Source organism: Schistocerca piceifrons, chromosome 6, assembly GCF_021461385.2.
Source record: "Schistocerca piceifrons isolate TAMUIC-IGC-003096 chromosome 6, iqSchPice1.1, whole genome shotgun sequence".
Classification (NCBI taxonomy): Eukaryota; Metazoa; Arthropoda; class Insecta; order Orthoptera; family Acrididae; genus Schistocerca; species Schistocerca piceifrons.
Genome location: NC_060143.1, coordinates 122,573,760 through 122,586,720, shown reverse-complemented (window position 1 = coordinate 122,586,720; position 12,961 = coordinate 122,573,760). Strand labels below are relative to the sequence as shown.

Genomic DNA, 12,961 nt, shown 5'->3' with positions numbered 1-12,961 from the left:
ATTGAATGGAATTGGGGAGAAGAGGAGTATGTGGCACAACTTGACAAAAAGAAGGGACCGGTTAGTAGGACATGTTCTGAGGCATCAAGGGATTACAACTTTAGCATTGGAGTGCAGTGTGGAGGGTAAAAATCGTAGAGGGAGACCAAGAGATGAATACAGTAAGCAGATTCAGAAGGATGTGGGTTGCAGTAAGTACTGGGAGATGAAGAAGCTTGCACAGGATAGGGTAGCATGGAGAGCTGCATCAAACCAGTCTCAGGACTGAAGACCACAACAACAACAACATATTGCTCTCTGCTGCACCGCTATTCATTACTGGTAACCATCGTATGTGGTCATTTAGCATGTACGAAATGTACCATCCAGCGGCGAGACAGATAACTTGGTAGCAGGTGCCGCCTCTACGTCAACACTCCGCCAGCAGCGTGGTGTTGTGTGGCAGGTTTTTGAGAATCGTATTCGTCACCAGCTTGTATGGACGGTACGGTGATTTTAGCCGTGTGATTTTTTATCATTTGTATGCGCTTTACCAACTGTGTGTATCTTATCGACTGGACACTTATCAAGCCATGTACACATAGAGCGTGCCTTTCATACTTCGTATAACGTGACAATTTTATAACAGGTTCCAGAAGGTGCGTGGAATAATGTATATTTAAGGTATCTGTCATATGAACTGTAGTCTCCCACCACCTCCCTTATTATCTTTGTTTTCCGATCAGATCAGATGATGGCAGCATAAGATTGTCGAAGCTGGTCATCTTGGAGCAGTGAGTCACACTCATCGCCCCACAGCTCAGCATGTGTACCTTAAAAAACCTCTAGATTACATTTACGAGCAAATTAAATTGGAACCATCACATAGAAAATGTCGGGGGAAAGCCAAATCAAAGACTTTTTTGGCAGAACACTTAGAGGAGAAACATATCTACTAAAAACACTGCTTACATTACGATTATTCATCCTCTTATTGACTATTGGTGCGCTGTCTGCGATCCTTCCCAGATAGGATTGACGGAGGATACTGAAAAGTTCAAAGAAGGGCAGCTTGTTTTGTTTTATTTTGAAAAAAAAAAAATGGCTCTGAGCACTATGGGACTTAACTTTTGAGATCATCAGTCCCCTAGAACTTAAAACTACTTAAACCTAACCAACCTAAGGACATCACACACATCCATGCTCGAGGCAGGATTCGAACCTGCGACCGTAGCGGTCGCGCGGCTCCAGACTGTAGCGCCTAGAACAGCTCGGCCACCCTGGCCGGCCGTATTATTTTGAATTTGGGGAGATAGTGTCACAGGTATGATACGCAACTCGGTGTCGCAGTCAATGAAACAACGGCGTCTTTTGTTGCAGTGAGATCTTTTCACCAAATTTCAGTCATCAACTTTCTGCTCCAAATGCAAAAATATATTTTTATTTTTCACAGACACCTACATAAGGAGAAATCTTCATTGTAATAAAATGAGAGAAATTAGAGCTCGTACGTCAAGTCTGAGACTTTCAATTCTGGCAAGTGCTATTCGAGAGTAGAATGGTCAAGAAATTATTTGAAAGTGGTTCTACGAACCCTCTGTCAAATACTTAAGTATGAATTACAGATTAATAATCGGCTGGTTGAGAAGGCTAGTCGAGATGTGATTGCTTGCCTAAGATTTAGTGTGTGTGTACAGTGTTATGAACAAGTTTGTTATCCGCATCGATACACCAACATGGGCAACTTCATTCATCGTGAGGTCACGGACTCGTGTCCTCTGCTCCTCGACTCATCATACTGCGTTGACCCCATAAACCCAACTGGCACACACACACACATCGCCATCACAGCATTCAGAAAGGGAAGCAGAAGGCGGCTCCCTTGACTTGTATCAAGTCAAGCATTGTGCCCGATGCCATATTTAAACCGAGTAAATGCGAAACGTTAGCTGTTTACTGCTGCGATGGTGATGATGTTTGGTTTGTGGGGCGCTCAACTGCAGGGTCATCAGCGCCCGTATCAAGTCCCAAGCCGGCCGGGGTGGCCGAGCGGATTTAGGCGCTACAGTCTGGAACCGCGCGACCGCTCCGGTCGCAGGTTCGAATCCTGCCTCGGGTATGGATGTGTGTGATGTCCTTAGGTTAGTTAGGTTTAAGTAGTTCTAAGTTCTAGGGTACTGATGACCTGAGAAGTTAAGTCCCATAGTGCTCACAGCCATTTGAACCATTTTGAACCAAGTCCCAATTTTTTCACAGTCCAATTTGTTTCACAGTGTAATCTAGCCACTGTCACGAATGATGAGGATGATGATACGATGAGGACAACACAAACACCCAGTCCCTGGCTAGAGAAAACCCCAACCCGGCTGGGAATCGAACCCGGGACCCCGTGATCCAGAGGTAGCAACGCTAGCCACTAGACCACGAGCTGCGGACTTTTACTGCTGTGGATCGCAATGGACGTTCTTGCGACACAGAGGTAATCTAACCAACCAAAGGAAAACTTTTACGAAAAAACACTCTAATTAAACAAGCTGTGCCAAATATTTAGTAAAAAAATTATAGCGTAAGTTTGTACAACCTGTGAAGCTACTTTGTTTTGTAAATATCGTTTTATTCCTTGCAGTAATTTTATTTTACTTCTTAAGTTTTCTTTTATGGGACTTTGAGCTGATAAATCAGTTTCACTTAAGACCGATGCAGCTGTTATGGGGCACTGCAGGAGTCAGTATTTGTATCAGTGCTGGAATTTTCATTCGTGTTTTCGACATGAAATTAACACTTGTAATTCTGGATGAACAGTCATTCGTGACGATTGACAGCTATCCGAAAGCAATTCGAAAAAGAGTGGCGTGTATGGATGACCGAAGTGGTAGCTTTGAATTCTGGGCGTTTCTCCAGGATCGTCGTACTGCTTTAATGAGCCATTCGAGATATCGTCAATATTATGACAACTTTTTGGGTAGTGTCTTCCTGGATTCTCCCCGCATCTGGGGCTTGTCAGGTACGGGAAGAAGAATTCTAGTTTGGTGTTATTCCGGAACTTCAATTGTGGAATATTAATTGCGGCGATGTGCCAGAATCACGCCCACTGGGACTACGGAGATCAACGTCAACCTACTCAACTCTCATTGGTATGTGGTCGCTGTTTTGTTTTGCCAGGAGGATGTTCCTATGTTAACTATTGTTACTGCTTGTTTTGATGATGTTCACAGTTCTTGATTGAACCCATTACATGTTGATAACCCGATAAAAAAAGTAATACTGTTAATGGCATTTATTACTAACTGTTGACGACTGAATTGTAAGGTACATGCATGTCAGACACTGGGCGCAAATAAAATACTTTTAACTTCTATTTTCTCCATACTGTAGTGTGACGTGCCTTCCCTTCCAACTTTAAAAACAATTTCGATAGGTTAAATACATTTAGTGGACAGTAACATATCACCTATAATGAGCCAAACGAAACTCTGGTGGATATCGTTACCCTACAAAATCCAACCACTGGAGCACAGTCTGGATCAACAGCTGTTCAAAACCGTCGCACATATAGTTGTATCACCTCAGTTCTGGACATTACAGCACTCCTCCAAACATGAACGAAGGTGTGGAGCTTCCTATGCCAGGCCATAAATGTTGTTCCTCATACAAGGACATCACAATCGCAAATCTGGTATCGAAAGAAATGGAGCACTGACAAGACGCTCAACTCGTATTCGAGAGGATGGCGGTTGAGATCCCCAATTGGCCATGCTGGGTTAAGTTTTACGTCATTTCCCTAAATCACTGAATGTGAATATCAGGATCGTTCATCTGAAAGAGCATGGCCAATATCTTTCCCCAATCCGAGCTTGTGCTCCATCAATGATGACCTCGTCATCGATGGGACGTTAAACCCTGATCTTTCTGCCTTCATTTTCTCCCAGTGTTGTGCCTGTCCATAATGTTACTCTGCTTGTGTGGGAAACCAGTTTCTGTCCAGTCCAGTTTATGATGGGAATATATATACATACTGGGTGTTTCTAATTAAACTGATGGGCTACTGAGCGCTGCAGTGCAGGCTGCATACACTGCAGGTATGCTCATTAATTGCTGCGCTTGTGGAGTATGCTGACAAAAATAATAGTTGCATTTTCTGCCAAGTAGTGTAAATATGGCGCTATAAGCAGTCAGAATGTGGTGTCAGTGCAGCGAAAGGGGAAGAACGGGCAAACACACGATGATGATGGTTCTGGCATGTTTGTGTTCAACACAGTCTCTTGATTAGCAACATGCTGCATTCATAACACGACATGGTCGACAGTTCAAAATGATTCAAATGGCTCTGAGTACTATGCTACTTAACTTCTGAGGTCATCAGTCGCCTAGAACTTAGAACTAATTAAACCTAACTAACCTAAGGACAGTACACACATTCATGCTCGAGGCAGGATTCGAACCTGCGACCGTAGCGGTCGCTCGGTTCCAGACTTCAGCGCCTAGAACCGCACGGCCACTCCGGCCGGCAGTCGACAGTTGCTCGCTGCATATCTAGTGTAATCATAGTGATATGCATCTTATGCTGACCTTCAGATCAGAGATAATCTGGATACATTCCTGATAGACACAATCTTTCAGATATCCCCTCAATTACAAGTCACATGGATTCAGGCTGGGGAATCCAGAAGATCTTATATCTTGGAAATGCCTATAGATGATGCGGTCATTATCGAATGCTTCCTCAAGCAAGTCTTTCATCTGGTAAACGATATGTGGTGTCATTCCATCTTGCATGAAAATAGTGGTGTGGACAAGTTACATTCTTGTAAAGCCGGAATCACGTGTTGCAAAGGAGATCATTATAACACGCAGATGTCACTGTATACCTAATACATCCACGAGATATCATCTCCTCCAAGAAAAACAGGCCGAGAATGAAGGAGATAGTGAAACCACATCACGCAGTCACATAACTGAATGAAATGGATATGTCTGGACAACATGTGTCAGAGCAGAACGCCATATGCGACAGTTCCTTGCAGTCACAGCTATATGAAGAGTAAAACGTGCCTCGTCCGTCCAAAGAATATTCCCTGGCCACATGCCCTCCATTTCCATGTGTACAAAAACCGAAGGGCAACATCACGGCTTGTAGCCTCTCTTAGGGGCTTCATTTGGTGCATACTCTGAATCTTATAGGGATATCAGTGTAAAATGCGCCACAAAATCTTTTGAGCCGTTGACCAGAGGAGAGACAATTCCTGTGACACAGCTTGAGCACTGGCTGCAGAACTTGAGGCATATACTGAATAGTTGGCTATAGTTTCAGCAACTTCATCAACAACTGCCATGGGAACGAGATGCTCCCTTCTCCATGAATCACCACCTAATTCACCTGTTTCTTTAATTTTCTTGATTATATTCCTTAGTCCATTGATTGACATGGGATCTCTTCACAGCTGTTTCTACCGGCGATGTTGCCGCAATACAATGCTGATATTGCTGTCTTTATGATAAAACAACTTTTTTCAATAGCCATTGCGTTTTGCACATAAAACATTAACCCTCTTAACCCTTTAACCAACAGTCACTTCACAAAATAAATCAACATGCATCGCCAATCGACTCACAACATACGGAAGTCAAAAGGAAACATTTCACATTCTCACTGCTTAAAATGCCATTTTTTCATCTGGTGGCAAAAAAAGGAACTATTATTTTTTCCAGCGTAGTCCACTATCGCACTGATTAACGACCATACCTTCAATGTTTCAGCTTCCTGAGACACAAGCAGTGCGCATTGCTGCACTCAGAACAACATCAGTTTAATTATAACCATTCTGTGTATACATTTATATAAATACATTTGTGTGTGGGTATTGAGTGTGTACACTAAGTGATGACAGCTCAGCAGAGGTTCAAGTCCTCCCTCGGGCATGGGTGCGTGTGTTTGTCCTTAGGATTATTTAGGTTAAGTAGCGTGTAAGCTTAGGAACTGATGACCTCAGCAGTTAAGTCCCATAGGATATCACACACATTTGAACATTTTTTTGATGACAGCTTGATGACAGCATCCACTCTCACAGGCATACGTTCAGTCAGGTGCTGGAAGGTTTCTTGGGGAATGGCAGCTCATTCTTCACGGAGGGCTGCACTGAGAAGAGATATCAATGTTGGTCGGTGAGGCCACGCAGGAAGTCGGCGTTCCAAAACATCCCAAATGTGTTCTATAGGATTCAGGTCTGGACTCTGTGCAGGTCAGTCCATTACAGGGATGTTTTTGTCGTGTAACCACTCCGCCACAGGCCGTGCATTATGAACAGATATCGATCGTGTTGGAAGATTCAATCGCCATCCCCGAATTGCACTTCAACAGTGGGAAGCAAGAAGGTACTTAAAACATCAGTGTAGGCCTGTGCAGTGATAGTGCCATGCAAAACAACAAGGGGTGCAAGCTCCCTCCATGAAAACCGCGACCATACCATAACACCACTGCCTCCGATTTTTACTGTTGGCACTACACAGCCTAGTAGATGACGTTCACCGGGCATTCGCCATAAGCACACCATGACATCGGATCGCCACATTGTGTACCGTGATTCAGCACTCTACACAACGTTTTTCCACTGTTCAGTCGTCCAATGTTTACGCTCCTTCCAAGAAGCGAGGCGTCGTTTGGCATTTACCGGCGTGATGTGTGGCTTATGAGCAGCCGCTCGACCATGAAATCCAAGTTTTCTCACCTCCCGCCTAAGTGTCTTAGCACTTGGAGTGGATCCTAATGCAGTTTGGAATTCCTGTGTGATGATCTAGATAGATGTCTGCCCATTACACATTACGACCCTCTTCACCTGCTGGAGGTGTCTGTCAGTCAACAGACGAGGTCAGCTTGTACGCTTTTGTGCTGTTCGTGTCCCTTCACGTTTCCTCTTCACTATCACATCAGAAACAGTGGACCTAGGAATGTTTAAGAGTGTGGAAATCTCGCGTACAGACATATGACACAAGTGGCACCCAGTCACCTGACCACGTTCAAAGTCCGTGAGTTCCACAGAGCACCCCATTCTGCTCTCTCACGATGTCTAATGACTGCTGAGGTCGCCGATATGGAGTACCTGGCAGTAAGTGGCAGCACAGTGCACCTAATATGAAAAACGTTTGTTTTGGGGGGTGTCCATATACTTTTTATCACATAGTGCATGTGTGTGTGTGTGTGTGTGGGGTGTGGGGGGGGGGGGGGGTTAAAATGGAGAGAGAGAGAGAGAGAAAGAGAGGAGGAGAACATGCACAGAAAGAGAGCACAGGAGGAGATAGAGAGGAAGAGGGAGCTGGGAAAATGAATAGAGAGAAGTGGGAGCACAAGACAGAGAAATTGAGAGGGTGAGATGTGTGGAGTATATGTGATACAACATACGTGGGCGAAACCGCGGGGAAAAGTCTAATGTATTATAAAAATGATATGTTAGGTAAGCAGGGCGTGGGCTGCTGGAATGGAACTACTGAACCGAAGTTGAGGATACAGGATAAATCTCTTTTTTTTTATTTGCTAAGACACTTTGTATGCTATACACTGTTAACATGCATAGAACAACTATTCACAATATGGTTTTACAGAGAAGCTAAGCAATCTGAGTCATTAAAATGGGGACTCAGAACAAATGTTTAAATAGACTTTCATTAAAACGAAACATTACTTGACTTGAAACCTAAGAATACTATAAATTTTTAGTGCAATAAAACTGAGAAAATTCAGATACCTGGAAGTACCCATGCAGACAAGATCCATATATTTACTAAAGATTCAACAACAGATGGTAGTGTGTGATACTTTTGCAATACCAATGTTACGAGACTCAATTTTTCGTGGGACATGATTCTGATGTTCTTCAACTATTTGCTCAACAGTGTTAAGAAAAGTGTATGACATGATAATCACACACAAACCTTTTCAAAATTTTAAGCAGATGTCCATCCTTGCTTAAATTTACTCTAAGACACTTATAAGGGTGTGTAGAGGTCATTCAGTCCGGAGGCGCCTTTAAAGACGAATTAAAAAACTTTTCAAACTTTTAAGGAAATATTCACAATTAAGAGATACAGTGAACTCTCCTTTCAAGAGGAAATTAAACCTCTCAATCTTTAAACAAGTGTCTGACACTAGTAAGGCTCCACTGAACCACCTTTAAAGGTTCAAATGGTTCAAATGACTCTGAGCACTATGGGGCTTAACAGCTGAGGTCAGCAGTCCCCCAGAACTTAGAACTACTTAAACCTAACTAACCTAAGGACATCACACACATCCATGCCCGAGGTAGGATTCGAACCTGTGACCGTAGCGATCGCGCGGTTCCAGACTGAAGCGCCACCTTTAAAGGGGAGTGAAAACTTTTCAATAAACAAAGTTCACAACAGCAGCGTTACAATGAGCCACCTTCAAAAGGTGGACCCAAAAACTTCCAGATCGTCTTCAGTGCAGGTGGAGAAGCTCCAGAATTACTATTTCCAACTAATAATTAGGAAACAAGAAGCTACCTAGAACGTGACACACTGGAGGGGACTGAGAACGCTGGCACAACCAAGCCACATCAGATAACTACTATGCAGGCGTGGTGTTGGAAAACACAGCATTCGACCGGTAGGGGAACTCTAACGGTAACCACTTATGGCGAGAACCGAAGAACAGCTTAGAAACGAGTAACGTTCAAATAAGGTGGCTCAGCACTGAGGATGAGCAGCTCGCACGGGCCCAGTACTGCAGGCCGTGCCCCGACGACAGCCAGGTCTGCCACACGAGCCGCAGCGTTCCGTCAGCAACTGGCCGCTCCAAAGTCCCCACTGCAGTGCGGGCTCACCCTCTGCCCGCGCTGCTCCGCCAAGCCCAACTGCCGCCATACTGCCAGCGTGTGTCTTTATTTACGTGTAAGTTACGAGAGGTAGTGCGGCTGTGCTTATTTCAAAGATATACTTTGGCTGAAGCACCTGGGTGAGGCCATATTGGATTTCGTCAAGCTCGTATTTGGTGCGTTTTATATTATAACCAACTTATAACTTTTCGACAGTGCTGGGCACTACCCGTAGAAAATTGAATAGTTTGGCTCGAACCCCCACGTGGTGTGGGACGAAAAAATATACCGGGTGATCAAAAAGTCAGCATAAATTTGAAAACTTAATAAACCACGGAATAATGTAGATAGAGAGGTAAAAATTGACACACATGCTTGGAATGGCATGGGGTTTTATTAGAACCACCCCATATTGCTAGTTGCGTGAAAGATCTCTTGCGCGCGTCGTTTGGTGATGATCGTGTGCTCAGCCGCCACTTTCGTCATGCTTGGCCTCCCAGGTCCCCAGACCTCAGTCCGTGCGATTATTGGCTTTGGGGTTACCTGAAGTTGCAAGTGTATCGTGATCGACCGACATCTGTATGGATGCTGAAAGACAACATCCGACGCCAATGCCTCACCGTAACTACGGACATGCTTTACAGTGCTGTTCACAACATTATTCCTCGACTACAGCTATTGTTGAGGAATGATGGTGGACATATTGAGCATTTCCTGTAACGAACATCATCTTTGCTTTGTCTTACTTTGTTATGCTAATAATTGCTATTCTGATCAGATGAAGCGCCATATGTCGGACATTTTTGAACTTTTGTATATTTTTTTTGGTTCTAATAAAACCCCATGCCATTCCAAGCATGTGTGTCAATTTGTACCTCTCTATCTACATTATTCCGTGATTTATTCAGTTTTCAAATTTATACTGACTTTTTGACCACCCAATATATTTGTTGCACTTAGTTTAATTGAGTGGCCCAGAGATGTGGCTGGTCTCAATGTTTGGCTACGTATTCCGTCATAGGGTGTCACCTCACACTCGTCTTAAACTCAGTTTTTAAGCTGAAATAAAATATAACAAAACAATGCAGGCAGGTACTGCGGTGAAATTTAAAATATTAAGTCAGTCGCGTTGATTTATAATCTGAGCAAGTACTTTATTTTTCACTTAACACATAAAATACGGACTGAGGGGCTCTTGCGTAAGGGCGGCCGTTAATAACTGATGCCACAACACTTCACTATAAAATTCATATGTCGCAATCACGGCACTCGGCAGTCTGTTCACAATTCACAAAATACACTCTTTTCTGCTGTTCTAAACCCCTATGTTGCGCTCATCTTGAGCGTTTTCGAACGTCGCTACATACATACTTGTCCCCGAACGTGGCTACCAACCCACTGCTACCCCACAGATGGGCGACACGTCTGTTTCTTAGCGTCGCTCAAACCCAACTGACCTCAAAGATGGTCGCCCTATCGAATTCCGAAGCGAATGCCTAACTCAAAACAATGTTTGACACAAAATTACGAATATTCTAAAACTAAACTCAAAACGCATATGATACATTGAAAAATACGGAAAATTTCCAGACAATAACAATTTAAGGTTCAATTTTCTGTATCTGCCACCGTTCTTTCACAAATAATGTTCTTGTGGCGTGATATTGCTTTTCCTGTATTTTTGATACTTGGCATAAATAAATAAAAATACATACTTAATTATTCATCTACCTCTTTAAACTTTAGAATGCTGCCGCTAGTTTCGTCTCTTTAAATTTAGGTATTACCAAAAACAGTTTCTCTACGTCGAATCCCATACTACGACCTCTAATTAAAAAATAGTACAGATTCTGCAAAATCGGCTGTGATTGCTACTAGCCGCATCCGTAGGCATTTTGTTTATATTAATCGGCCAAAGCACTGCCGAGAGATTAGCTTTTGAAATTTCATAAATTTATAATTCTTAAGACAACAATAACTTTTAAATTATTCTATATTTTTGTGGCGCGTCTAGCTAATTTAGTTTTACATATTTTTCTGTCCATGAGTGCCAACTCGCACCTCCGTGTCACTCTTAGTTCTATTTTTATCAAATTTTCTCTGGCATATAAATTGCTCCAAACGCGCAAACACGGCCATATGCACCCCTGCCTAGCTCCGGCTCAGGTTTTTCCAAGGCCGCGTAACACTAGCCGCTCGCCATGGCCCCATAGTAACCGCCAGACACGTGCTCTGCGGCGGGAACCTGCCGCTCTAATATCACCCTACAGCTTGTACGCTCACAACTTGTTGTTGTCGTGGTCTTCAGTCCAGAGACTAGTTTGATGCAGCTCTCCATGCTACTCTATCCTGTGCAAGCTCCTTCATCTCCGAGTAACTACTGCAACCTACATCCTTCTGAATCTGCTTAGTGTATTCATCAATTGGCCTCCCTCTACGATTTTTACCATCCACGCTTCTCTCCAGCACTAAATTGGTGATCACTGGATGCCTCAGAATGTGTCCTACCAACAGATCCCTTCTAGTAGTCAAGTTGTGCCACAAATTGCTCTTCTCTCCAATCCTATTCAGTACCTCCTTATTAGTTACGTGATCTACCCATCTAAACTTCAGCATTCTTCTGTAGCACCACATTTCTAAAGATTCTATTCTCTTCTTGTCTAAACTATTTATCGTCCACGTTTCTCTTGCATACATGGCTACACCCCATACAAATACTTTCAGATAAGGCTTCCTGACGCTTAAATCTATACTCATTGTTAACAAATTTCTCTTCTTCAGAAATGCTTTCCTTGCCATTGCCAGTCTACATTTTATATCCTCTCTACCACGACCATCATCAGTTATTTTGCTCCCCAAATAGCAGAACTCATTTATTACTTTAGCGTCATTTCCTAATCTGATTCCCTCAGCATCACCCGATTTAATTTGACTACATTCTATTATCCTCGTTTTGCTTTTTTTGATGTTCATCTTATATCCTCCTTTCAAGACACTGTTCATTCCTTTCAGCTGCTCTTCCAGGTCCTTTGCTGTCTCTGACAGAATTACAATGTCGCTGGCAAACCTCAAAGTTTTTATTTCTTCTCCATGGATTTTAATTCCTACTCGAAATTTTTCTTTGGTTCCTTTCCTGCTTGCTCAATATAAAGATTGAATAACATCGGGTATAGGCTACAACCCTGTCTCATTCCCTTCCCAATCACTGCTTCCCTTTCATGCCCCTCGTTCTTGTACAAATTGAAACTAGGATTTCGCTCCCTGTATTTTACCCATGCCACATTCCGAATTTGAACGAGAGTATTCCAGTCAACATTGCCAAAAGCTTGCTCTATGTCTACAAATGGTAGAAACGCAGGTCTGCCTTTCCTTAATGTATCTTCTAAGATAAGTCGTAGGGTCAGTATTGCCTCAAGTGTTCCAACATTTCTGTGGAATACAAACTGATCTTCACCGAGCTAGGCTTCTACCAGTTTTTCCATTCTTCTGTAAGGAGTTCGTGTTAGTATTTTGCAGCCGTGACTTATTAATCAGGTAGTCCGGTTATTTTCACACCCGTCAACACCTGCTTTCTTTGGGATTGGAATTACTATATTCTTCTTGAAGTCTGAGCGTATTTCGCCTGTCTCATACATATTGCTCACTAGATGGTAGTGTTTTGTCATGTCTCGCTCTCCCAAGGCATGCACTAGTTCTAATGGAATGTTGTCTCCTCCCAGGGCCTATCCATTTCCCTTTTTAAATTTTCTAACCTACCTACCCAATTATGCGATCTGACATTCCACGCTCCGATCCGTAGAACGCCAGTTTTCTTTCTCCTGCTAACGATGTCCTCATGAGTAGTCCCCGCCTGGAGATGCGAATGGGGGTCTATTTTATCTCCGGAATATTTTACCCAAGAAGACGCCATATCATTTAACCATAAAGTAAAGCTTACCCTGTAAGTAAATGCTGTTCCAAAAACACCAGCATATTGAGCATCTTTCGATAAGGTACAATTTATTAATATTAAATGTCAAATAATGACTTTCCGGCGTTGAAAGGTTTCAGTTGCTCTATGACACAGGACAAAGTTACTACGTACGTATCACCACTGAGACTCAATGGTTTACATCATTAGTGGAGGTCGAGACGCAAATGTCCCAATTTTGGATCGC

At 43.1% G+C, this 12,961-nt stretch overlaps 1 protein-coding gene across 1 annotated transcript in view; it reads left to right on the top strand.

Moving 5' to 3' along the window:
- Window positions 1–8,688: 8,688 nt before the first annotated feature.
- LOC124803179 overlaps window positions 8,689–12,961 on the top strand; it is a 97,216-nt gene continuing 92,943 nt past the window's right edge. Inside the window, exon 1 of the mRNA XM_047264363.1 lies at window positions 8,689–8,880. Coding sequence (XP_047120319.1) covers window positions 8,689–8,880 — 192 coding nt within the window. The remainder of the gene's footprint in view (window positions 8,881–12,961) is intronic.